At 39.8% G+C, this 26525-nt stretch overlaps 1 protein-coding gene across 1 annotated transcript in view; it reads right to left on the bottom strand.

The window, feature by feature from the left end:
- Positions 1–25233, bottom strand: part of CERS3 (ceramide synthase 3) — a 163276-nt gene extending 138043 nt beyond the window's left edge. The window contains exons 1-4 of the mRNA XM_037835060.1: positions 25182–25233; positions 24748–24942; positions 24507–24636; positions 2323–2364 (exon numbers count right to left, since the gene is read on the bottom strand). Of these exons, the coding sequence (XP_037690988.1) occupies positions 2323–2364; positions 24507–24636; positions 24748–24942; positions 25182–25233 (419 nt within the window). The remainder of the gene's footprint in view (positions 1–2322; positions 2365–24506; positions 24637–24747; positions 24943–25181) is intronic.
- Between the last annotated feature and the right edge of the window lie 1292 nt (positions 25234–26525).

Below are 26525 nucleotides of genomic sequence, written 5' to 3'. Positions count from 1 at the left end.
CAACACATTCACCATTTCTGTTCAAGGCCTCGTCAGAAGTATCTTTAGAGTCCATATTTCCATAAACAGTTTCTTTAAAGCAGTTTAGGCCTTTTCTATCAAGTTCCTCACAATTCTTCCAGAAACTCCCCATTATCCACTTAAAAAGCCGTTCCAACATGTTTGGTATTTGCAAACTCAGCAGCAAAAGCACCCCACTTCTCTGGTACCAAAATCTGTTCTAGTTTGCTAATGCTGCAGAATGCAAAACACCAGAGATGGATTGGCTTTTATAAAAAGCGGGTTTATTTGGCTATACAGTTACAGTCTTAAGGCCATAAAGTGTCCAAGGTAACACATCAGTAATCGGGTACCTTCACTGGAGGATGGCAAATAGCGTCCAGAAAACCTCTGTTAGCTGGGAAGGCACATGGCTGGCGTCTGCTCCAAAGTTCTGGTTTCAAAATGGCTTCTCCCAGGACATTCCTCTCTAGCAAGCTTGCTCCTCTTCAAATAACATCACTCACAGCTGCACTGCCTTCTGTCTCTTTGAGTCAGCATGTTTTATAAGGCTCCACTGATCAAGGCCCACCCTGAATGGGTGGGGTCACACCTCCATAGGAGTATCCCACCGAAGTCACCACCCACAGCTGGGTGGGGCACATTCCAAGCAAATTTAACCAGCACCAAAAGGTCTGTCCCACAAGACCACAAAGATAATGGCATTTGGGGGACACAATACATTCAAACCGGCACAGGTGACAAAGGGAGACTGCTAGAGAGCGGAAGAGAGAGACTGAGCTTGGACATGTAGACTAGAGCGCCCACACACATGTTCCCCAGACTCCTGGCTGAGCAGGACAGAACTGGGGCTGGGAGAGGGGAGGACTAGCTCGAGAGCTAGATGCCTCTAGTTGTACTTCTTTCCCTGGGTCCCTCAAATGTTAGGGGTGAGCTTGTCCACAAGGGCCTGGGGATAGGTCTGCAATTCCGTTTAAGTCCAAAGAATTCTAGAAGCTAAGAAACTGTTTCGGTTGTGCAGCCACCAGAAAGACTGGTAGCATTACCAAGACAGACATACTCATATAACTCCTGACTGTCCAGTTTGAGTTAATCCTTCCCACAGAAAGTGCCCACTTTGTTAGGAAGACATGGGTATTTGCTCTGTAGCTTCCTGAAGCTTCCTACTTCTAATCAGTAGGCTATTTACACCATTTATTCTCCTCACTATTTGCTCTCACTTCCACCAGAAAGTAGCCAGAGGAAATACATTTGTGATTGGCTGATTTTGCTGTTTAACAAAACTTTTGATAATAAGATGTTGAAAATTATAGACTAAGAGGGGTGAGTGCCTTAGTTGTGAACCCCTTCTGTCTGAGGGTGGTCAGGAAGGTGGGGAGATGGGGTGAAGCCCTGTGTAAGGCAAGACACCTAGTGCAGGGGAAGGGGTAAGAGATGTGATTCAGTTGACCAGTGACAGTGACAATGGTTCTGCCTCTTCCCAGCCCTTTACAACAAGTGGGCCATTCGATCTATCTGAGCCTCAGTTTTTTAATCTGAAAATTGGGAATAATACCACCACTGTCACACAGACTATTACAGAAATTAAGTGGGATGATAAAATCATAACTAACAACTGTATAACATCACAAGCATTTCCTCATCAAATCTTCACAACAGTAATAATTATTACTAACCCCAGTCTGCAGGTGAAAATATGAGTTTTAGAGGGATAAAGCGACAGAGAACCAGACTCAAATTCAGGCACTGAGGGTAAAAATTCTACTTCTCCACACAATACCTGATTTTGTCTTTCATCAAGTCAGTATTTGTGAACGTACTTTGTGAATAACACTTCACCATACATGGGACCATTCTGCATGGTGTCCTGTTCTCTGAAGAAATGTGATTTTGAAAGTGCCTCTTCTACACTTTTCCACACTGGAAGCTGGAAACCTGTAGGAGAGAACCAGCGTCCTTCCCTCCTATTAGAAGAGCAGGTGGAGGTGGTTGTGGGGAAAAGAGCAGAGAAGGAGAGAGGGTGAGACCACAGCACAGATGGCAAACACCACCTACGACTGTGAGGCTTTGTGCCACCTGGTGCTATCCAATGACGCTTTCACTCAACATCTCTCCTTTCAACAAGGAAAGAATGTGAATCCATAGTATTTCATAGAGGAAATCATGCTACTTGCTTTTACTTATTTACCAACACCACCTCCCCCTAAAACATGAAAAGCAATACCACATAATAAGCTTTTAAGTCACAGGTATAACTTTCTAAGATCACAGTTTAGAAGATACAATAGATGTGAAATAAAATAAAAAGTAAATAATAATTACCTTGAATGTTTACGATACTTCTCTATCAACGAACTCAAAGCACTTGATATATATTAAAGTATCCTGTTTACTTTCACAACATCCCTGCAGCGGCAGAAAAGGAAACACAACTAATTTACAATTATACTCGTAAGGTTCCTGGTAGCTCTAAAACTTTCAGAGTTACAAACCAGTGGTGGACCCCTGGTGCTGTCCGAATCGGGTCTACTGATCAGTTTTGTTTCATCTGCACAAATGATTTGAAACTATTCAAGCCAATATTTAAAAATCAGGCGTTCTTACATAAAAATCCAGATTTGAAGCCTCCTCTGAAGATCTGGCAATAAACAGTGGAGCTGAGTAGTGGGTACAGTCTTTAAATGGGGCATGAGCTCCCTAACCTGGCCCCTGCTAATTCCAGGTACCTGACAAGCCTTCCAGGGCTTTTAACTTTGTGACACCTGATGGCTCTCAGATTATCCATGTGAATTATGTCTTCAAAGTCAGTGTAACTTGAGTAAAGGCAATCAGGGTCTAGCCCAGCCTGGTGTAATGACTGCAGTTATATTACAGCCCACAGTTGTTCAAAGGGCCACTTGTGACCCATTCATGCAGTTTGAATTACTTGGGAGAGATTTTTAAATTACACTGATCCCCTTAGACAGAGCCAATTAAATCGAGATCTCTGAAGGTGCCGTTCTGGCATCAGCAATGCTGTTGTGGTGTTTAACAAACATGTTTATGAAAGTGTAACCTCCAGATAGTAAAGAAATCAAAAACGCGGACAAACCTGTTTATAATCAGCCCTAGACCAAGAAACAGCTTATTACCAGCACCCCAGTTGCTCCCTTCGTGCCCCCTCCCAGTCACTAACCCCCTTTCCCCAACTAGCCTACCCTAACTTCTAATGCCATCGATTCGTTTGAACTTCATATAAATGAAAGCATACTGAATGCATTCCTTGGTGTCTGGATTCTCTCGCTCAACATTTAAGACTGAGCTGCATGTATGTTGTTGCATGGAGGAGCAGTCCACTCATTTTCATTTCTGTTTGGTATTCCAGTATGTGAATACAGCAAATTTATTGTTCTATCCTACTGTCGATGGAAAATTGGGTTGTTTCCAGTTTGGGGTTATGACAAATAGTGCTGCTATATATGATCATTCTTGAACACGTCTTTTGGTAAACAAATGTGTGTAATTCTGTAGGGTATTTACTTAGCAGTGGAAATGCCAAGTTATAAGGTATTGAGGTTTAATAGATATTGTCAAACAGTTTTCCAAAGCTGTTGTGCTAATTTATACTCCCACAACACTGTGTGAGAGTTCTGGTTGTTTCACATGCTCACCAATGTATTTTAAATTTTAGCCTCTCTGGTGCATGTACAGTGGCACTTCATTGGATTTACATTTCCATTCCCCTGATGACTCATGCGATTGAGCACATTCCATGTTTATTGGCCATTTGGACATGCTCTTAGGAAGTACCTGTTCAAATCTCTTGCCCATTTCTCTATCACGTTGGTCTGTCTTTTTAAATTGACTTGTTTACATGTTCTGGATACAATTCCTTGTTGATTATATATATAGTAAATGTCTTCCTCCCTCCCCCCTCCCAACCCCTCTCAGTAGCTTGCCTTTTCCTCTTTAATTATATGCTTTGGTAAACAGAAAATCTTAATTTTAATAGAGTCCAATTTATCAATACTTTTCATTATGTTAGTGCTTTCTTGTCCTATTTAAGAAATCATTGCCTACTCCAAGGTCATGAATATATTCTGTGTTATCATCTAAAACAGTGCTGTCTAATAGAAAAATAATGGAAACCACATATGCAATTTTAAATTTTCTAGTAGCCACATTTAAGAAAATAAAATGGAACAGTTAAATTAATTTTACTACTATATCTGATTTAACCCAATACATTCAAAACATTATCATTTCAACATGTAATAAATATAAACGTTCTTACTGAGATAGTTTGTATTATTTTTTCTATAGTTAGTCTTTGAAAGTATAAGTGTATCTTATACTTATAGCACATCTCTATTTGGACCAGCCACATTTCAGGTACAGATCTAGTAGCTAGCAGCTACTATACTGGACAGCACAGATCTAGAAGTTATATTGTTTTACCTGTCACATCTAGATTAACATTTAGATCTGTATAAATTTAGAGGTAAGAGTCAAGATTCATTTTCTCCATATGGGTATTCAAATGGCCATCCTTTCCTTGTAGTACAACAACATTGTCATAAATAAAAGGTCTGAATGTGTGTAGGTCTATTTTCAGCATCTCCACTCAATTCCATTGGTCTCTTTGTCCAAACTTGTGTCTCTGGCTTTGGTGGTTTTTGTTTTTAAGTCCCTAGCTGATTCTAATTTTCAGCCAATATTGATTGGGAACCACTTCTGTTAGGCACAAATTCAGCTTAGTAAGTCATGACCAGCATTTTTGTAGCATGGAATGGAAAAGAAAAGGAAACTTTTAGAAACACAGAGATTGCCAATGTCAATGTGTATCAAGTATTGTTTCATGAAACTTTTATTTCATTAAATGTGTGTGGAGAGTGGCAAGTGTATATGTGTGTGTTTCTTCCAGGGTGAGATCTGAAAAGTATATCTTACTTTTGGTATTTAGCAAAAAATTTAGAAACCAGTGCCATAGCATAATCTATGAAACAATTATTTATGAAAATCAAACTCACATACTATTTTACAGTCATAATCTAGAAACACACCAAAGTTTTACTCTTACACATTGATCATAGAGTAGAATTCCATATAAAGCAGATCTCTGTTGGAAACAAGCCAGAGAAAGCTGATTATAGCAAATGGTACATTACAAGACTCTGTAACTTTGACCCAAAGTGGAATATGATAATGAGCCTGTGATGTGAACATTACAAATAAAAATTGCTAATCTACACAATTTACTTCTTCAGCATCAGCATATTTTATGTTTTTAAAGATTTAATCATATGTCAAACAAGGAAACAGACTTTGAAGGGAAAAATTGAAGCCAATTTAGTTATTAAATGATGTCAAGTAATTTTCATTATTGAAAATGCTCTAAAAATTTTGGCTTGAACCTTGAAATGATTACTTTATTGTTCAGTCTTGTCAGGATCAATTTTATCAACTAGTATTTATTGATCACCTGCTAAAAATATGGCTGGCAAAGGGATCAAAATAAAGGAAATGTTGCTGCATATGGACTCTACAGAGATTATGTAATCTCTAAATGGATTATGACATAATTTTTTTTCATAGAGTACTTCATTTTAGAACATGGATATAGTGAATTAAAATGATTTCAAGCCCTTGAACATAATATTTTACCTTTTTAAATAACCTAAATATATGCCTTACCTGTGAATTTTACAGTTTTCTCACTAATGAGAAATAAATGTATCCTTGTTTTTGTTTCTCTATAATGTGTATATGTGTGTGTATACCAATCCTGAGTAGAGGGATTTGGAAATTTGGGTTAAATATCTCATTTTCCTAGTATTTCTGGAAGACATAATTCAGGAAACAATAACAAGGAAACTTTCCATTGAATCGGAACATCAATAAACCAAGCTCCAGCTATGCACTAGACCTTTGGTTTACTCTCCCTAAAAGCCCAAAACAAATCCTCTCCACAGACGGTTTTTGACCAGTACCAGATAAAAAATAGTAAGAAAGAGCTATTAAAACAAACCAAGCCATTTAACTTTATTGTTGCGTGGCATGCAGTCACCCAAGGACTGAGAATTTTAAAATTCTCAGTACTTGGGCAAGGTGAAACCTGCAACAGGGTCACCCAAAACAAATGCCCATCTCATCAGAGCAATCTTCTGTATATTAATGGACTTTCTCAGACTTTAAAGTAAATGTGTGATAATAAGAAACTTTGGAAATAATTTAACTGTTTTAGAAACACAGAGATTGCTGAAGTCCAGTCACAATCAAATGTCTGTCCACTGCCAAACAGAAAGGCCTGGGGAAAATTCTGGCTCTTACAGTATTGTGTAAAGCCAATGATTCTTAATCTTTATATTCACTTATAATCTGAGGTTTTAAATTAAGTCCCAAATTATTTTAATTAACTTAAAATCCCAGCTACATTCTGTGGAGAATGGTTTGGCAGTCCCTCAGGAAGCTAAGTATCGAGTTGCCTTAGGACTCAGCAATCCTGCCACTTGGGATATACCCAGAAGATCTGAAAGCAGGGATACGAACAGTCATCTGCACTAGTGTTTTTAGTGGCATTCATGGTTGCCAAGAGTTGAAAACAACTCAAGTGTCCATCAACAGATAAACAAAATGTGGTATCACAGGTGATGGGATATTATTTAGCAATAAGAAGGAATGATGTAGCCCTGAAGCATGTGACAACATGATGAACCTTAAGGATATTATGTTAAGTGAAATAAGTCAGACACAAAAGGACAAATTATAATACATAAACTCATAGACATAAAATATAGAATACAGGTTATCAGGATATAGAATGAGGCTAAAGAATGGGAAGCAGTTGCTTAATATGTGCAGAATGTTTAGCTAGGTTGAACTTAAACATTTGGAAATGGACAGAGGTAATGGTAGCACATAACTGTGAGAATAATTAACAGTGCTGAATGATGTGTGAATGTGGTGGAAAGGGGAAGTTTAGAGTCATGTATGTCACTGGAAGGAAAGGTGGAGGTTAAAACATGGGAATGTATAACATGGTGAATCTGTGGTGGACAATGCTCATGATTAACTGTACAAATGTAAAAAAATTCTTCCATGAACTAGAACAAATGCTGTAACACTATTATAAGTAGTTAATAATAAAGGAGTTTATGGGGAAATGTACCTATTGCAAACTATGGACTATAGTTAACAGTAATATTTTAATACCTTTTCATCAACAGTAACAAATGTATGACACCAATACTACAGGTCAATAATAGGGGGGAGATAAGGGGTATGGGAGGATTTGGGTTTTCTTTTTTCTTTTTATTTCTTTTCTACAGTAATGAAAATAAAATTGATTATGAAGTTGTATGCACAACTTTGTGATGATACCGTGAGCCAGTGACTGTAAACATCAGATGGTTTGTATGGTGTGTGAATATAGCTCAATAAAACTGCATTTAAAAAAAACAACCCAGCTACAAAGACACAGTCTTAGGTCAATGAATATATTATGACAGTAAAATGATGGGACTGATTGTTGAATGTGGCATTGGAAAATAAGTCACACTACCTTAGAATGCCTTCTTTCATATTGCCAATTGTCTGGAAATCTTCTGTCATCCCAGGCCCACAGAGTAAATAAAACAAGTAAATAAGACCAATAAGGTAGGCTTTTACAGAAGAAAGAAAAAAAATTGCATTAGATTTCAGAGGAAGCTTCCCTGGGTTCCTCTCTTGCTTATCTCTCTGCTATGATCTGTGGTTCATCAAGATTCAAGGTTAGGGGCAGATGGCCAAAAATACCATGCTGTAAATCTACTGGCCCACTCAAATTTGGCTCCAGGCATTTTGCCAGTAAGTCCATCAATCACTCTTGTCCCAAATTCATCTTATAAAATGTACTAAATCCAGGTCAACCTTTGTGCTGGAGGTCTTAGAATGCCCGAGGCTGCTGTGTAGATGACCTGAGGTTCAAGGTTAGGTGAATGGTGGTCATACTCTGGTTCAAGAGAGGAGTGAGCAGCCTTGGAGCCAACCATCACCCTCCTGCCATGTGCACTCTGCCGGGACCCAACAATGCTTCTGCTATGGCTTTGGGAGGTGGAGAAAACTCAAATAAATTGTTTTGCATGTGTGCATGTTTGTGTACAAAAACACATCTTTCCTGACCTATAACTCTGTAATGGTTAACAAAACAAACAGACATTTGAAAAAGAAATGTCTGATGTTCCTACTTTTTGCCTGATTTTATTATTCTTTGGGGGACTTTTAGCGTAAGACACTCACAGCCATGTTTCAAAACTGGATCAGCTCTACCAAGAAGGATTTCAATAATCACAAAGTGATTTCCAAAGAAGTCACTATGAAATAATGAACAAGTGCCAGCAGAAAATAATGAGGGTGGGCGCTTGTCTACCTTGTTCCACTGTTGTTAGTGCTGTGCTAGAACAGGATCTGGCACACTGAGAACATCAACAAATAAGTGCAAAATGGATGAATGAATGCCATTTATCAAAAGCCTACCATCTGTCAAGTTATGTGGAAATCATTTTGCATATATACTTTGTCTTTCTATTCCTTATAGCAAATAATCTTTTGAGACAGAAATTATAATAATCATCTTATAAATAAGAAAAGGAATGTTTGATGTTTGTCTTGCCTAGGGCACACAATTAGTTAAGCAGGAAAGAAGGGATTCAAATTCAGATCTGCCTGTCTCTCCCATCCAAGTTCTGTCCACCATACTGTGCTTCAACCCAATGGCAGCAGCAAACAATACACTGTTAGGTACATTTTAATATCACAATGGGTTCAGAAACTATTCCACATGACAAGAATTCTGTGGAAGATTGATGGAATAGGAATAGGATAGAAATATACAAGGGACCAAATTATATATCTGTAGATGCAGAGAAGCTGTAAAGTTCTGGCTTTCTTACTTCCCTCTTATATCATTGTAAACCTCACTAAACCTAAATTTTTCCTCATCTGAGAACTGCATAATATGAGTTCTATCTCAGTGAATTAAGTGGGAAAATACAAAATAGGTTGAGCAAAGACTCAAAATTATAAACTATTAGTGACCCAGAATTGTATTCACAACTTTCACAAAATAATTTCATTGTTAATTTAGAAAAAGGCAGAAATATTTTTAGTAGGAAGTCTACACAGTTATTATCAGTATCAACATATGCTTATTTTTCCTTTAAAAAATTTGCCCCTTTTGTCAGCAATTCCACTGATGATATTGTAAATGCAAGCTCCTTTTAAGGAAAAAAAATACCAAAAGCTTTGTAGGAGTATGGAGCGAAAGGGACATATTAAAGTCTGAACCCTCAGTCATGGTAGAGAAGGCATTTGAACACTATGGATTAATGAGTAAATTAATACTCTGTCATTGGGGGAGCCCTAAATGTTTCTTTCCTTTGCCCTGTGTAAGGCTATTCAGAAAACAAAAATGCTTAAAAGAACAACCTTACTGGACATTTGCTTGGATTAGAAGAAAGCAAAAGTTTGTTTTGTTTTGTTTCTTTGCAAGGACCAGTTTTATAATTAATTGGCTAATTTCTTCCGAGCGCGAAACAGAGTACTCTATCCTTCAAGACAGAACCAGCTTAGAAAAGTTGGCCTCTGCGAGGTGGGCAAGTCTCACCTTGTTCTAAATTTAAGGCCCTCTGATATGGTCTGAAGTGGCTTTTGCTATGCCACCCGAAGATGTGCAGTCACCTTTTTCATTTTACCTTGAGCCAAGGCTTTCCTAATAAACCAACCTATGCTGAGTCTTCTGCCTCATGATTTCACTACCTGAACAATTTTTTCTAGTCTTTCAATGGATCAGCTTAAACTCACCAAAGAACAAGCAATACAAGTCAGAAGTAGAAGTTGTACTCAACATTTACTCTACACTACTAAAGCAAAGGGCTCCAGATCTTATCTTGTCTGTATCTCTCCCAGAACACTGGGCCAAAAATGAGTATTTTGATAACTTTCTTTGCTCGTTCTCACTCTCGCTCACTCTCTCTCCGCCTGCCACGCCACACACACACAGTCAAGGCCAACTGGATTTTGAATGTTCTCAAAGAGTAACAACATCAACAACACAGTGCCTACCTTTCTGAAACTCCAGTCCACAAAAGATGCCCCTTGCTTGTGAAGAGCAGTCAGAGAGAAAGGTTTCCAGCGTTCCAGCCAGCTTCGCTCTCATCAGAAATCAACACACCTCATCTCTGTGTGAGCTCTGAAATTCTTTCAGAGACCCACCCTTTAAAGTTGCAAGTCAAGATTTCTGAGAGAGGGCAGTCAGTGACGTGATGCAAAGCTACTGGATGGCACCATCAGGTTCTTCCTGACGGATGTTGCTTCCTGTTTCACAACTTGAAGAGGATAAAACTGGGTTGTCAGACACTGAATTAAAAATGCATTAATTGCCTCACCATTGCTGCATTTTAGTACACATGATCATTAGTCAACTACTGAACAGGATGGTCTTGCTGTGTGAATTAAAAGGAAGGGGCTTGTGGGGTGGTGAGAAACCTGAAACACTGTCGAACGGCTGGCTTGACAATTATTGTAGTCTCTAGAAGCCTGCAAACACCAATGGGACTTTTGCTAACTAAATCAGCACCACCACCACCATGCCACAGAAACACCTCAACTAAGGAGTTCAAGGAAATGTGATTTCTCTGCTTGTTTCCTGGCAATTGAAAAAAAAAATAGCTTTTTGAACCATGCACAATCAAAAATTAAAATAGTCTGGCAATCTTTCCTTTTTAGACCAGGAGATATAGTTCACTTTTCCTCTTTATTTGCTTCTGTCTCAAAGAACAATCATCACAGACAAAGAAAGACAAGCAATATTGAGAAATAAACACTGTCTCGCTGCTTGGGGCACTTCAATTTCAAAGGCAAGTGTGTATAAATTTTACGGGATTTATTTGAGATGTTCCACTTTTGGGGCTCTTTTCACTTTCTCTTGCCTAAAGGTAAGAGCTCAGGGTTTGGATTATTTCAAGGTGCTCTGACAAGTACAAAAGCTTCAACAAGTTGATTCCTGTATTGTTTGCAAGCCAAACATGGCTCCTCGCAGCTCAGGCAGCGCCGCCTCCTCTTAACAACCTGCATCAAAGCTCTCCTCACTGGCTATAGTCAGCTGCTGAAAGACACCTTTCTCCTTCTGTCAGCTAATAGATGACAGCAAATGAAAAAGTGACTTGAGACAGAGAAAGGGAAACACCAGTTTAAAATCCTTTGAAATGCCACAGTTTCTCAAATGTCATTAATGCGTTTAGTTCAAAGAAAGAGCATTGGTAAAGGCCCTTTCACTTGACGCTCACACGCTAAATGCTTCCTAGTCTGCAGACTTTCTTTTTCCTATTCAGGGGTTCATACTTTTAAAGATCATCTGGCAATGGGCTGAATTTCCAGCAGATGGGTTACTAGCTTCTGTAGATGCTGTTAGCTCAGTGTCTCATCAGTTCTTGCCAAGAGACTCCCCACAAAACTGCCTGTACTTTCTGAACTTTCCCAACTGCCACCCAAGTTATCTTCTTAATTAAAAAAAAAAAAAAAAATTTTAACACATCTTTCTCCCTTGCTAATAAACCTCTACCAGCCACCTTTTTCCTATAGGATGACAGATAGCCTGGTTGTAGCCTGCTGCTCCTCCTGGATCTCCTTTTGCCTGATCCCCCTACATTCCAACCAAACCTGACAGGCAACTTTTGGGTCCTTTCCACAGACTGCTCTTTCTGCCTCCTCTTCCTGATGAAAGTCTCACTCCTCGCTCACACTCCCCCAACTCTCAGCAATCCTGGCACTGTGCTTATATCTATATTGCAACACTTACCACATTGTTATAACTTAACTGTTTTCCTACTCTACTGGGAATTCTTACAGGACATGCCATAGACACCTTTACATCACTGGACTTCAACACAATGGTTGGACACAGTAGCTGTTCAATACTTTCAATACTTGCCAAGCAATTAATACCCAAAATTGTGATCATATTAACATTCATTTTCTACTTCAAGAATATGTGGGGAAGAGAATGCTCCTGAACTCTATCCTGGATTCTCTTTTGTGAAATTAAGCCTAAAGAGTATTGTAAAACCTCATTATTGGTTTGAAAGTCAATTGTAAAATGAAACATATATTATCTACTGATAAAATACATGGTTCAAATCAAATATGAACTATTGGCAAATAGTTTATTGCCTTCTTTATAATCAAAAGAATTATGTTGTCATCTGTTGTTATTTCTTGAGTCACTGTCAAGGTATAATTCCTCCCACCTCAGGAACAGATGTAAAATTAGCCTGTCGTACAATCTACACAACAGGGGACAAAAGCTAGAAGGATGCTTGTTGTGATTTTGTGGGAGCTATGTACTCTACTTGTGAGTCTAGTCTGTCTGCTGTACATCTCCTCCAAGTGAGTTACTCTTGGAGCAGGAAACAGGAGGAGGGAGTTGAAAATATATATGACTATGTCTCTATCAAGGATTCCTAAGGCAATTCCTTTTCTTTCTTTCTTACTTGGACCTCATGATAAAAATATCAGTTTGTTGCTTATAGAAAAGAGAATCCTAGGAAGCAGTACACAAAAGAGCAAGATCCACGTATGGCTGTCATTTCTTTTAGGAATGTGTTAAGACATCAAGTTGATTTTATATTTTGGAACCTCATTAATAGATATTGAGTCATTTATTAAAATGTTAAGGATTCCTTACATTTTAAAAAACAAACATGAGACCTCTGACAACTTAGATGAGGACACTTATCCACAACAGTAGTGCAAAGGTCTTCTGGGGAATGGTGTGGGATACATTACAAAAGTGATAAATTTTTACTTCAAGAGCAAGCTTGTTACTAAATGTTATTAAATGAGAGTATAAAGTGCCTCTCACGCACATCTCACAGAGTAAAGTCAGGAAAAGTAGGGCAGTGTGGATCTGAAGCAATCCCAATCCAGATCCCAGACAGTCACTTAGGAAATTGGAATAGGAAAACAGATTAAGCAAGATCTAAGAAAATGGACTCTGGACCCCAGTACAAAGATGAGAACTATATACTTTGCCAAGAGCTCTGCAAGCCAGGAGCAGAGGGTACACATCTGGAGAGCATACAGATGTGGAGTAAAGGGAAGTAGGGCAACTTCTGATATTCTAAGTGAAACAATCCACAATCTAACACTCTAGAGGAGAAAATGTGAGCTAGAATTGATCTGATTTTCCCTCAAAGGAAGGAATCCCTTCCAAGAAGCTCAGTTGAAAGCAGTTTTGGCCATATCAATCCTGACTTAACCAGTCCAATTTTCTGAGATTTTACCATCAACAATCTCCATTTTCTTTGAACATCTCATCGTAATCATTTTCATAGACATTTCACATGCAAAGGTTTGCCCAAAGACAGACATTTTAAGTCAAAATTCTCCCACACTGTGTACAGTATTCTTTAAATACGTGTGTGTAAAATCTACTGTGGAATATAATGAAACAAACATCTTTACAAATGCCTGGGCAGTACTTAAACTGATTGAATTTGAAGACTACATCTTATCAATATAGAACAGCCCTGACCCCATATGATTCACCTAAATCCCCACAATGAATCATAGCACCTTAACTGCCCCCTCTCCACCCCCAATCCACGCCAGGTGCCACACTTTTCCCTTGTCAAATATTGCAAGGTTCCCTGGCCAATAATTTGAGAGGCCACTTTGTGAGAAAATGGGAAAACTAAAGAGAAGGCAATCAGAAGTAGTCACAAGAATTGTGAGAACTAACGATTCCCACGCATTCCAGCTGTCCTTGAGTATACTCTTTCTCCTAAACTCTGATCCCCTCTCCTGCTTAATTTTTCTCCAGGGCACTTGTCACTATCTGACATAACTTTCACTCATTTCTTTGTTTATTGTCTGTCTCCCTCCATTAGAATGGACACTACATGAGGGCTAGGATTTTTCTCTGCTTTGTTCACTGCTGAATCTTCAGAGGTTAGAACAGTTCCTGGCACAGAGTCAGCACTCAACATTGAAAGAACAAATAAATTTATGTATCTATGTACTTATAATTGTGTTTCTTCCTCTCTATAACAATAAATAGCTACTTTTTATAAGAGGTAACTTTTATTGGGCTCTTTCAAAACTTAAAGTCAGTATCGGGTGTCATGAAGATGTCCAGGTCTACTTAGAGCTTGTTGGGAGTGGGAGGTTTCTCCCCCTGAAGACTTGAACAAAGGGTTCTTAAAATCAATTTGGGGAGGCGGGGCAAGATGGTGGATTGGTGAGGTGTATGTTTTAGTTACTCCTCCTGGGAAGTAGGTAGAAAGCCAGGAACTGCGTGGACTGGACACCACAGAGCAATCTGACTTTGGGCATACTTCATACAACACTCATGAAAACGTGGAACTGCTGAGATCAGCAAAATCTGTAAGTCTTTGCGGCCAAGGGACCCACGCCCCTCCCTGCCAGGCTCAGTCCCGTGGGAGGAGGGGCTGTCAGCGCCAGGAAGGAGAAGGGAGAACTGCAGTGGCAGCTCTTATTGGAAACTCATTCTACTGATCCAAACTCGAACCATAGATAGACTGAGACTAGACACCAGAGAATCTGAGAGCAGCCAGCCCAGCAGAGACGAGACAGCCATAGCAAAAAAAACAGCAAGACAAACTCAAAAATAAAAGCGGATGCTTTTCGGAGTTCTGATGAACATAGAAAGGGGAAGGGCAGAGCTGAGGCCCACAGGCTCATTTGCAAAACCCGAAGAAAAACTGATCTCTCTGCCCCCTGGACCTTTCCTTAATAGCCCTAATTGCTTTGTCTCTTAGCATTTCAATAACGCATTAGATCTGCCGGGAGGGCCCTTTTTATTTCTTTTTTTTTTTTTTTTTTATCTTTTTTTCATTTTCTAAAACAATTACTCTAAGAAGCCCAACACAGAAAGCCTCAAAGACTTGCAATTTGGGCAGGTCAAGACAAGAGCAGAACTGAGAGAGCTCTGAGACAAAAGGCAATAATCCAGTGGCTGAGAAAATTCACTACACACCACAGCTTCCCAAGAAAAGGGGGGTGTCCTCTCACAGCCATCATCCTGGTGGACAGGAAACACTCCTGCCCGTCACCAGCCCCACAGCCCAGAGCTGCCCCAGACACATACACCACAAAATTGGGCATGGACATTAGCCTTCCCTGCACCCTCAGCTGGTTGTCCCAGACTTGGGAAGGTGGAGCAGTGGGAATTAACAAGTCCCATTCAGACATCATTTCAGCAGACAGGGAGCCTCCCTACACAGACCGGCAGCCCAGAACCACCCTGGGGGGATGGCACTCACCTGTGACATAGCACAGTCATCCCTCAACAGAGGACCAGGGGCTGCAAGGCCTGGAAGAGGGACCCACTCACAAGTCTCAGGGGCCACACGTCAATACCAAGGACTTCTGGGTCAGTGGCAGAGACAAATTGTGGCAGGACTGAAATGAAGGATTAGACTAATGCAGCAGCTTTAAAACTCTAGGAACACCAGGGAGATTTGGTTGTTAGAGCTGCCCCCCTCACTGACCGCCCAGACACATGCCCATTATACAGGGTGGGCAACACCAACTACACACGCAAGCTTGGTACACCAAATGGACCCCACAAGACTTACTCCCCCACTCACCACAGAGGCAAAGTGGGGGAGAACTGGCTTGAGGGGAACAGGTGGCTCACAGACGCCACCTGCTGGTTAGTCACAGAAAGTGTACTCCACGAAGCTGTAGACCTGACAAATTAGAGATAAGGATTTCAATTGGTCTACAAATCCTAAAAGAACCCTACCAAGTTAAGCAAATGCCAAGAGGCCAAAAACAACAGAAAATTTTAAAGCACATGAAAAAAACAGACGATATGGATAACCCAAGCCCAAGCACCCAAATCAAAAGATCAGAAGAAATACAGTACTTAGAGCAACTAATTAAAGAACTAAAGATGAACGATGAGACCATGGCACGGGATATAAAGGACATCAAGAAGAGCATGGGACAGGATATAAAGGACATCAAGAAGACCCTAGAAGAGCATAAAGAAGACATTGCAAGACTAAATAAAAAAATAGATGATCTTACGGAAATTAAAGAAACTGTTGACCAAATTTAAACGATTCTGGATACTCATAGTACAAGACTAGAGGAAGTTGAACAACAAATCAGTGACCTGGAAGATGACAGAATGGAAAATGAAAGCACAAAAGAAAGAATGGGGAAAAAAATCGAAAAAATCGAAATGGACCTCAGGGACATGACAGATTATATAAAACATCCAAATATAAGACTCATTGGTATTCCAGAAGGAGAAGAAAAGGGTAAAGGTCTAGGAAGAGTACTCAAAGAAATTGTTGGGGAAAACTTCCCAAATCTTCTAAACAACATAAATACACAAATCATAAATGCCCAGCGAACTCCAAATAGAATAAATCCAAATAAACCCACTCCGAGACATATTCTGATCACACTGTCAAATACTGAAGAGAAGGAGCAAGTTCTGAAAGCAGCAAGAGAAAAGCAATTCACCACATACAAAGGAAACAGCATAAGACTAAGTAGTGACTACTCAGCAGCCACCATGGAGGTGAGAAGGCAGTGGCATGACATATTTAAAATTCTGAGTGAGAAAAATTTCCAACCAAGAATACTTTATCCAGCAAAGCTCTCCTTCAAGTTTGAGGGACAGCTTAAATTTTTCACAGACAAACAAATGCTGAGAGAATTTGCTAACAAGAGACCTGCCCTACTGGAGATACTAAAGGGAGCCCTACAGACAGAGAAACAAAGAAAGGAGAGAGAGACATGGAGAAAGGTTCAGTACTAAAGAGATTCAGTATGGGTACATTAAAGGATATTAATAGAGAGAGGGAAAAATACATATGACAAACATAAACCAAAGGATAAGATGGCTGATTCAAGAAATGCCTTCACGGTTATAACATTGAATGTAAATGGATTAAACTCACCAATTAAAAGGTATAGATTTGCAGAATGGATCAAAAAAAAATGAACCATCAATATGCTGCATACAAGAGACTCATCTTAGACACAGGGACACAAAGAAATTGAAAGTGAAAGGATGGAAAAAAATATTTCATGCAAGCTACAGCCAAAAGAAAGCAGGTGTAGCAATATTAATCTCAGATAAAATAGACTTAAATGCAGGGATGTTTTGAGAGACAAAGAAGGTCACTACATACTAATAAAAGGGGCAATTCAACAAGAAGAAATAACAATCATAAATGTCTATGCACCCAATCAAGGTGCCACAAAATACATGAGGGAAACACTGGCAAAACTAAAGGAAGCAATTGATGTTTCCACAATAATTGTGGACTTCAACACATCACTCTCTCCTATAGATAGATCAACCAGACAGACGACCAATAAGGAAATTGAAAACCTAATCAATCTGATAAATGAATTGGATTTAACAGACATATATAGAACATTACATCCCAAATCACCAGGATACACCTACTTCTCTAGTGCTCATGGGACCTTCTCCAGAATAGATCATATGCTGGGACATAAAACAAGGCTCAATAAATTTAAAAAGATTGAAATTATTCAAAGCACATTCTCTGACCACAATGGAATACAATTAGAAGTCAATAACCATCAGAGACTTAGAAAATTCACAAATACCTGGAGGTTAAACAACACACTCCTAAACAATCAGTGGGTTAAAGAAGAAATAGCAAGAGAAATTGCTAAATATATACAGATGAATGAAAATAAGAACACAACATACCAAAACCTATGGGATGCAGCAAAAGCAGTACTGAGGTGGAAATTTATAGCACTAAACACATATATTAAAAAGGAAGAAAGAGCCAAAATCAAAGAACTAATGGATCAACTGAAAAAGCTAGAAAATGAACAGCAAACCAATCCTAAACCAAGTAGAAGAAAAGAAATAACAAGGATTAAAGCAGAAATAAATGACATAGAGAACAAAAAAACAATAGAGAGGATAAATAACACCAAAAGTTGGTTCTTTGAGAAGATCAACAAGATTGACAAGACCCTAGCTAGACTGACAAAATCAGAAAGAGAGAAGACCCATATAAACAATATAATGAATGAGAAAGGTGACATTACTGCAGATCCTGAGGAAATTAAAAAAATTATAAGAGGGTACTATGAACAACTGTATGGCAACAAACTGGATAATGTAGAGGAAATGGACAATTTTCTGCAAACATATGAACAACCTAGACTAGCAGAGAAGCTACCACTAATGTGAACTTTGAAAAATGTAAAACAAATGGTTTATAATGTAGAATGTAGGGGAACTAGCGATAGAGAGCAATTAAGGAAGGGGGAACAATAATCCAAGAAGAACAGATAAGCTATCATGGGTAAATTTAATGTTCTGGGAATGCCCAGGAATGACTATGGTCTGTTAATTTCTGATGGGTATAGTAGGACCAAGTTCACAGAAATGTTGCTATATTAGGTTACTTTCTTGGGGTAGAGTTAAGAACACGTTGGAAGTAAAGTAGTTATCTTAGGTTAGCTGTCTTTTTCTTACTCCGTTGTTATGGTCTCCTTGAAATGTTCTTTTATCATATGTTTTTTTTTTATTCTTTTTAAATTTTTTTTATTTTTCATACAGTTGATTTAGAAAAGAAAAAAAAAAAAAACAAGGAAAAAAATATGCAGAGCCCCCTTGAGGAGCTGGTGGAGAATGCAGGGTTATTGGCCTGCCCTACCTTGATGGTTGCTAACATGCTCACAGACATAGGGGACTGGTGGTTTGATGGACTGAGCCCTCTACCACGGAATTTGCCCTTGGGAAGACTGTTGCTGCAAAGGAGAGGCTAGGCCTCCCTATAATTGTGCCTAAGAGCCTCCTCCCGAATGCCTCTTTGTTGCTCAGATGTGGCCCTCTCTCTCTAGCTAAGCCAACTTGAAAGGTGAAATCACTGCCCTCCCCTCTACGTGGGATCAGACACCCAGGGGAGTGAATCTCCCTGGCAACGTGGAATATGACTCCCAGGGAGGAAATGTAGACCCGGCATCGTGGGATGGAGAACATCTTCTTGACCAAAAGGGGGATGTGAAAGGAAATGAAATAAGCTTCAGTGGCAGAGAGATTCCAAAAGGAGCCGAGAGGTCACTCTGGTGGGCACTCTTATGCACAATATAGACAACCCTTTTTAGGTTCTAATGAATTGGGGTAGCTGGTGGTGGATACCTGAAACTATCAAACTACAACCCAGAACCCATGAAACTTGAAGACAATTGTATAAAAATGTGGCTTATGAGAGGGGACAGTGGGATTGGGGGGGCCATAGAGATCACACTCCCGTTTGTCTAGTTTGTGGATGGATGAGTGGAAAGGTGGGGGAAGGAAACAAACAAACAAACAGACAGACAAGGGCGCCCAGTGTTCTTTTTTACTTTAGTTGCTCTTTTTCACTTTAATTATTATTCTGGTTATTTTTGTGTGTGTGGTAATGAGGGTGTCGGGGATTGACTTTGGTAATGAATGTACAACTATGTAATGGTACTCTGAACAATCGAATGTACGATTTGTTTTGTATGACTGCATGGTATGTGAATATATCTCAATAAAATGAATTAAAAAAAAAGTAACTAGCACAGATAATCATATGGTTAAAGGGAGAGCTTAAAGGAAAAACAAAATCAACTTGGCACATTCTCTGGGAAGGCCATTGTGCTCTATGCAAGCCAGATCATACATTATCCTGACCATAGGATTGCAACACAAATATCACTCAACAGGCTGCCAGTTCATCACCTCCACCGTGGGCCAGCCAGATGGTCTGAGCTGTGCCACTTGTGTACAGACTCCCTGCTTGTAGGTGTAGCTGGCAGGGGCAGGCAGAACGTAGCTCAATTTGTCTCCTCCAGAAAGTTTTTTCGGCTACCATCCAGTCCTACTTTGTGCTCACTATGTGCTCTTGTTCTTACCAGCTGTGTGACTCAACATAAGTCACCTAACCTCAAAGCCCCTCCAGTTTCTCAACTGTAAAAAGGTGAAAATAATAGCAATACCTTATAGAGTGTAAAAACATTGAGTTAATTTATATAAAAGCACTTAGAAAATGGTACATGGCACATAGTAAGCACTATATTAATGCTGGCTGTTATTAATCTATAGGCTTTTTTTCCTATGTTAGTTTGGAACATAGTCTATGTCATGCTTATAGACTTAGTTTCTCCAATTAAATCTTGAGTACAAGGACTGTATAAAGTCTCCAAGTAGCACACATTACAGTTCTCTGTACAATTCATTAAATAAGTATTTGCTGGGTTGATACTATGTGCCAGGCACATGATATTTTTTGAAGGAGCTAATAAAAATACAGGACAACTGCTAAAACAGCCATGGACACACACACACACACACACACACACACACACACGAGCAAAATCCTATTATACAGAGGTGCAGAGGGATGCACACACATGTGTATGCAGGGTAATTTATATGCTCATACCAATGCAAATCAGGACCACAGAGGAGTTGGATTGTCAAACCTTTACTATTTCATATACAACTTATTTCATAAGCTGTGGATTTTTAAAAGAGGAGTCAAGACTACATAATATGGAATTAGGAAACAGAAAAGGGCAGATGAAGTTTTTATACCCGAAATTTTTAAAGATAGAACTTACTAGCTTCAACATCTGCAATCCCTATCCCCAACATTGAGTTGGGCATGTAAGTAAACATTTCATGTGCTTTGAATGGACAGCACTGAACAGATAGGAAGAAATAGAAGGTACGAGACAGAGCAGTGTTTGAATAAGGGTCTGGGCCGAATCCCACATTATGCGTGAATGAGACAAAAGAGGAACAAAATGTTTCCATCCATCATTCATCCGTCCAACAAATGTATTGTGTAAGGTGCTAGAAATACCGAGAGGAAGACCATGCCCCTGACCTCAAGGAAATTACTATCTATTTTTTAAATCTTGATCCTTTTCTACTTCCTATATCAGACTCTACCATGCCATGTGCTGACAAAGAACTGGCAGAAGAACTGCTTGGGAAAGCAGAGACACCCAAGAATGGGTACTTCTCTTCAGCCTACGAATCCTTCAGTGGGATTTTTAAAAAAGCAGGATGAGGTGCCCAGTGAAAAGCACAAGTTGAACAAGTTTCATGATGTCAGCCATCTAGGACCCATTCCCAAGAGCAAGACACTCTCTACTCCTGCTTTCTTATTAACAGAAGATTTGATTATTCCACAGGGCATCAAAGAAGTAGGGACTATGCTCGAGGTTCGAGTGAAGATCTATAGGATTGTGGCTGTTTGACAAAGCTTGGTCACTCTCTCATCATTTCCAGGCCCTCTCCAGGGAGAGTTTAAACCAAATGCATTTTTCCCCTTATCAGCTGCTTTTGTGCCGCCAAGGCATCCACAGTAACCTGAACATTCCCAGTGTGACTAAGTAATGCTGAGATCCAATCCTAGGAAGCTGTTTACTTTACCTTTCTGGTCCCTGAGGCAGAGCTGCCTTCCTGCTTGCAGCTGCCAAGTAGTTTCCCCATCCAGTCTATCCCACCTTACTCTCCACCGTACCCCAATGCCAATCTCCCCTTCAGCTGCACTAGTTCACTGTGACTTTTGTTCATACCCCACCTGTGATCCCTCCTTATCCGGGTCCCATCCATTTCCTCTGGGAAACTTTGCCTCTCAAACCCACCCAAATCAGCTTTTCCCTCTCTTATCCAAATCACACCATTAGCCCCATTTAATATATAGCACTATCCTTTAATAGAACAGCACAGTTAAGAACTATTTTATCAGTATAAATACTTCTGTAACACAGTTTAATCACTGTGTGTGTTTGTGTGTGGGTCTGGATGTGCCCTGTCTCCGTGAGACTGCAAGCACCCTATGAGCCCAGATTTCACCCCAGAAACACTGACAGATTCAAAGGAGACCTTAATTAATATTGGTTAAGGATCTAATGATAATACACTTTCCCCCTTCATTTTAAAGATGTATGTATATATACAATCTGCTGCTGCCTTCCCTCCTTTCCTTCATTTAACAACTATTTATTGGGTACCTTCTATGTGCTGAAAATAAGGATATTACAGTGAACAAGGCAGATATGGTCCCTGCCTTCCAGCTATTTTGAGTCTGGAGCTTTGGCTGTAGCTGGAGCAAGCAAACACACTCCTTGAATGTCAAGAGCCACTGGCTGTCCCTCTGTGGGAGACTATTAGCAGACAAATGACCTAAGCAGCAAGTGTCAGATGTCCCATACTTTGGGAGGTGCTAAAGGGATATAAGTAAAACACCACACACCATGTTGATTATAATGTATCCTACACTGGCTTCTACTGAGATCTCAACTCAGGGAAAAGAATCTCCCCCTCCCCCACCCCTGTTAATATTTTGCTGGTTTCGAATTAGAAATTCAGATGTCACACAGCCTGTGTCACTGTCACTGTTAGGTGCTGTTTTAAAATATTCTAAAGGACAGGATGATTTCTATTCTTATCTCTTTTCAGACAAATGTCTCATAGCTTCCATGAAAATAAACCAGCCAGAAGTTAGTCATTCATAAAGGAAACCAGGTGAAAAAATAAACTGTACTAAAACTAATAATATGTATCACTGAATGTTTAGATAAATAACTTATAATTATAAACGTCATACAAACATTTTAACTATTCAAACCATTATAGCAGTTATGATACTAACAAGTAAGGTTAAAATAAAAAATTATTGTCTTCAATGCTTATTTGCAAAATGGGAGACTAACCATTTACAGACTAAATGTTTGACCTAAACATTGGAAGATAATTAGTATGCTGGGAAATTGTCCCCTAGAAATATAGTCCAAACTAATACCTATTTAAATCCTTAAAATAAAAACCAACCAACCAAACAACAAATAAAAGCATAAAATATTATAAACAGCAATAAAAGCTTCACATTTCAGTTAATTTTTTAGTCTTTTGTCAAAGCTGGAATGAAAATTATCTGAATATAAATAACAAAACCCCTTCTGCCTTGGGAGAGCACTTATTGAGGTCCTAAGATTTCTGAGAAAGTAACAGAACCAAAACAGATCACAGAACTCTCAGACTTTACACTTCATTACTGGATCTCATCAGGGACAACATAAAGCAAAGATTCTTAAATGGTCACACATGGCACTAGCAGAAGTAACTTATAAATCATGCATATTTCCACAGTAACAATGATGTCTCATGGATTCCATAATCAGCCACTGCAAGAATGACTGATCCCACATATTGGAACAATTTACCATTCCATTCCTCACATATCAGCAATGTTCTATACTTAATGTGACAAGTCAGACACCCAAGCACATACCATACTAATACTAGGTAAAATAAATGTAAAACATGGAGCTTATTACAATGGGCAAAAATACCATTCAATTCTTCTACAGCTCTAATCATGGAAACAATTAGTACTCAAGATAGATTATTTCTATTGCAAGGGCACTTTCTATATATACAATATACACATCTTGGTCCAAACCATTGACACACTTTTTAATGTAATCCTTCATAAATACATTTTACATCATGATCTAGCATAGACATACCTATAAATATATATAACTGAAACCAAAGTTCCACAGAAGAATACTTATCTCTATTATCTGTGATGTTTTCTACTGTCTAGTCTCGTCTAATCTAGACTATTCAATTTTTAAAAGGCAGGTCTGGACCCACTAAATTGGTTTCTGGGCCTATTAATGCATAGTGATGCACAATTTAAACATTGCCCCAAAAACAACCTAACTGGAGTGCTTTACCCTTTCTACAACGTCACATACAATTTACATTTGTTTCCATTCTAGTCGATTTCAAGACATTTTCTGATAAGATAAAAGAAAATTTTGAGCAACCATCAAATATCAGGAGTGATTTAGGTCACTAAACTATGAACTTCAAGGAAAAAGATCAGTGCCTTGATCTCTGAAGTTCCAGAACCACAAAGGGTTCTAGGCACATACTGGATCTTGATAACTTCTGTTGAATTTCAGAGAATATAAAGGGGGTATTTTTGGTTTTTGTTTGAAATCATAACATAGGGACAATAAATTTCAGCTGAGAAAAACAAAGTCTACCCCAAGAGGCTTTGTGGTTTAAAAAAGCAATGGCAGCATCTGGACTCAAGTCCAGGCCCGCAGCCCACAGTCTCCAGGGTTGACCTCAGAATCTAGCAGAAGTCTAGGCTAGATCTTTATTTACCAGAGTGAAGTTAATGTCCAGAAAAGACGGAGCCAACCCAGCAACACTCCTCTCTATTTCCATAACAAACACCCATGAAGGCAAAGGCCAAGACAGAAAACCTTCTGACGGGAAAATTATGCTACAGGGAGCTCTGGGACACTCCTAAAAGACTTGGCAAGTTCAAGGGTACTGGGGGATGCTGCGAGAGGGGCGGCAATCTGGAGCTTCCCTGAACAAGAACGAGGGACAGGGTCAGGGTGTGGCTTGCGCGGGGACAGGGTCTTGGCCTGGACAGGGGAATGGCCTATACATGGACAGAGACAGGGCACAGCCTATGCGCGGACAGGACGTGGCCTTGGCCTGCGCGGGGACAGGGGTCTGGATCTGAGCCGGGACAAGAGCAAGGTGCGGCCTGCATGGGGTCAGGGACAGGGCACGACCTGCGAGAGAAAAGGGGAAGGGGTCTCGGCCTGGACAGGGACAGGACGCGGCCTAGGCCTTGACAGGGCCAGGGTCGGCCTCCTCGGCGCCCACTCGGGCGGCGGGCTCACCCCACCCGCGCTCCTCACACACAGCCCTCGGCCCGGCGGCCACGTCCTCCCCACGCACCTCCCTCCGCTGCGTCCTGAGGCCGCCGTGCGAGGCGCCGGCCGCGGTGCATGCTGGGGCCGGCAGTCGAGGCCGCGCGGGTGGGGCTGCAGCGGAGCCCAACAGGCGGCCCGCGCGCCGACTCGGTGCCCCTCCCCCTGAGGTGCGGTTTTCAGGACAGGTGCTCTACGTGGGCCACTCGTCTGTCAATGGGCAGGCTGACCTTGTAACACAGGTCACTAGCCGTTCAGAGGCCCAAGCTACACATAGCTGGTAAATAGCGCAACTGGGATTTGAATCTGGGTCTTTTGTGATTCCAAACCCAGTGCCCGTTACTCCCCTACACAGCTTCTCCGGAGGGTAAACTAACATTGTAACTGGCTCGGTTGCAACATACTGTCCACAACTTTCCGCAGATTGGGAGAGGAAAGGGAAGCATCTGAGAGCATAATTCTGTCAGTATCCCATGTACTCTTAGCAGGCAAAACCCAGGTCTGCAGTGAGCTCTCATTTCAAGGGTGAATTAACAGAGATAGAGCCATAAATACAAGATAGATAAAATGGGGAAATAATAAACATCCCCAGCAAAAGGTAAAGGGGGGCATTATTTCTCTATTTGCTTAAAATGTAAATCATTGAAAATCATTTATAGAGGAGATAGTATAGCATAGTAGTTAGGAACCCAGGCTTTGGAGCCAGGCAGCCCTGGGTTTACACTCTTTACCCTTCAATTTACTTATTTTGGGATTTGTGACCTAGGGCTTTTTAAGGCTTTTTAACAAGCTTTTTAAGTACTGATTTCCTCATAAGAAAAAATGAGGGTAATAATTCCTCCTTGCATGCCATGAGGATTACATGAGATAATGTATTTAGCACAATATCTGGTAAAATTAAGAGCGCTAAAGATTATAACTATTTTTACCATGAGTGTACAAAAACTTTAGAAATTATCTGCTTTGTATTCTTCATAATAAACAATTATTAAGTCTTAATAAGTTTTCAAGAAAATGACAACAAAAAGGCATTAAGAAGAGCTCAGGATGAGATGAAAAGATAAGGATGTGGGATATATGTTGATACGTAAATGGAGGATGCTGAAAGGAGATTTCAGGGAAATGGAAAATAAGAGATTAAAACCTGCTTTGGAGGCAATGATAAATTGATTTGATATTGGAGAAATCAAATCAGGTATGAAGAAATAGAAAGTTCAGTTGTTTTCTCAGAAGATACAGGGGAAAGAACAAAGAGATGAAAGCCGTAAGAGGAGATAAAGCATGGAAAGTGGAAACCAGAAACTCCATCCACAAAGAATGGATGAAACAAATGATGGAAACAAATAATATTGAAGGAATGGCAAAAGAAAACATAGGAAAAACTATATGAGACAGTATATAAAAGACTCATCATGCTCTCAGAAAGAATGCTCAAAAGAGAACCAGAACTACACATACATAACTGCAGGAAGTTTTTTAATTTGAAGGACAAGAAATTATTTTGGAGGCACCCAGCAGAAAACACAGTAACTTAGAATCAAGTAAGGCTGATCCTAGCCTTCTCCTCCAAGACAGCTAAGGCCAGAAAACAAACGGAGCAAAATGTCAGTATTTTTAAGAAGTAAAGGTTGTGATACAAAAACTATTCCTAGATAAGTTGTCATACATATCAACAAAAGGAATGACAACCAAAAGACACACACTCTGTATAACAAAGTATGAGAAAATATCCCACTCCTTCTTGAAAC

This window comes from Choloepus didactylus, chromosome 4, assembly GCF_015220235.1.
Source record: "Choloepus didactylus isolate mChoDid1 chromosome 4, mChoDid1.pri, whole genome shotgun sequence".
Classification (NCBI taxonomy): Eukaryota; Metazoa; Chordata; class Mammalia; order Pilosa; family Megalonychidae; genus Choloepus; species Choloepus didactylus.
The sequence above is the reverse complement of the archived record's forward strand: the minus strand, read 5'-3'. Positions and strand labels throughout refer to the sequence as shown.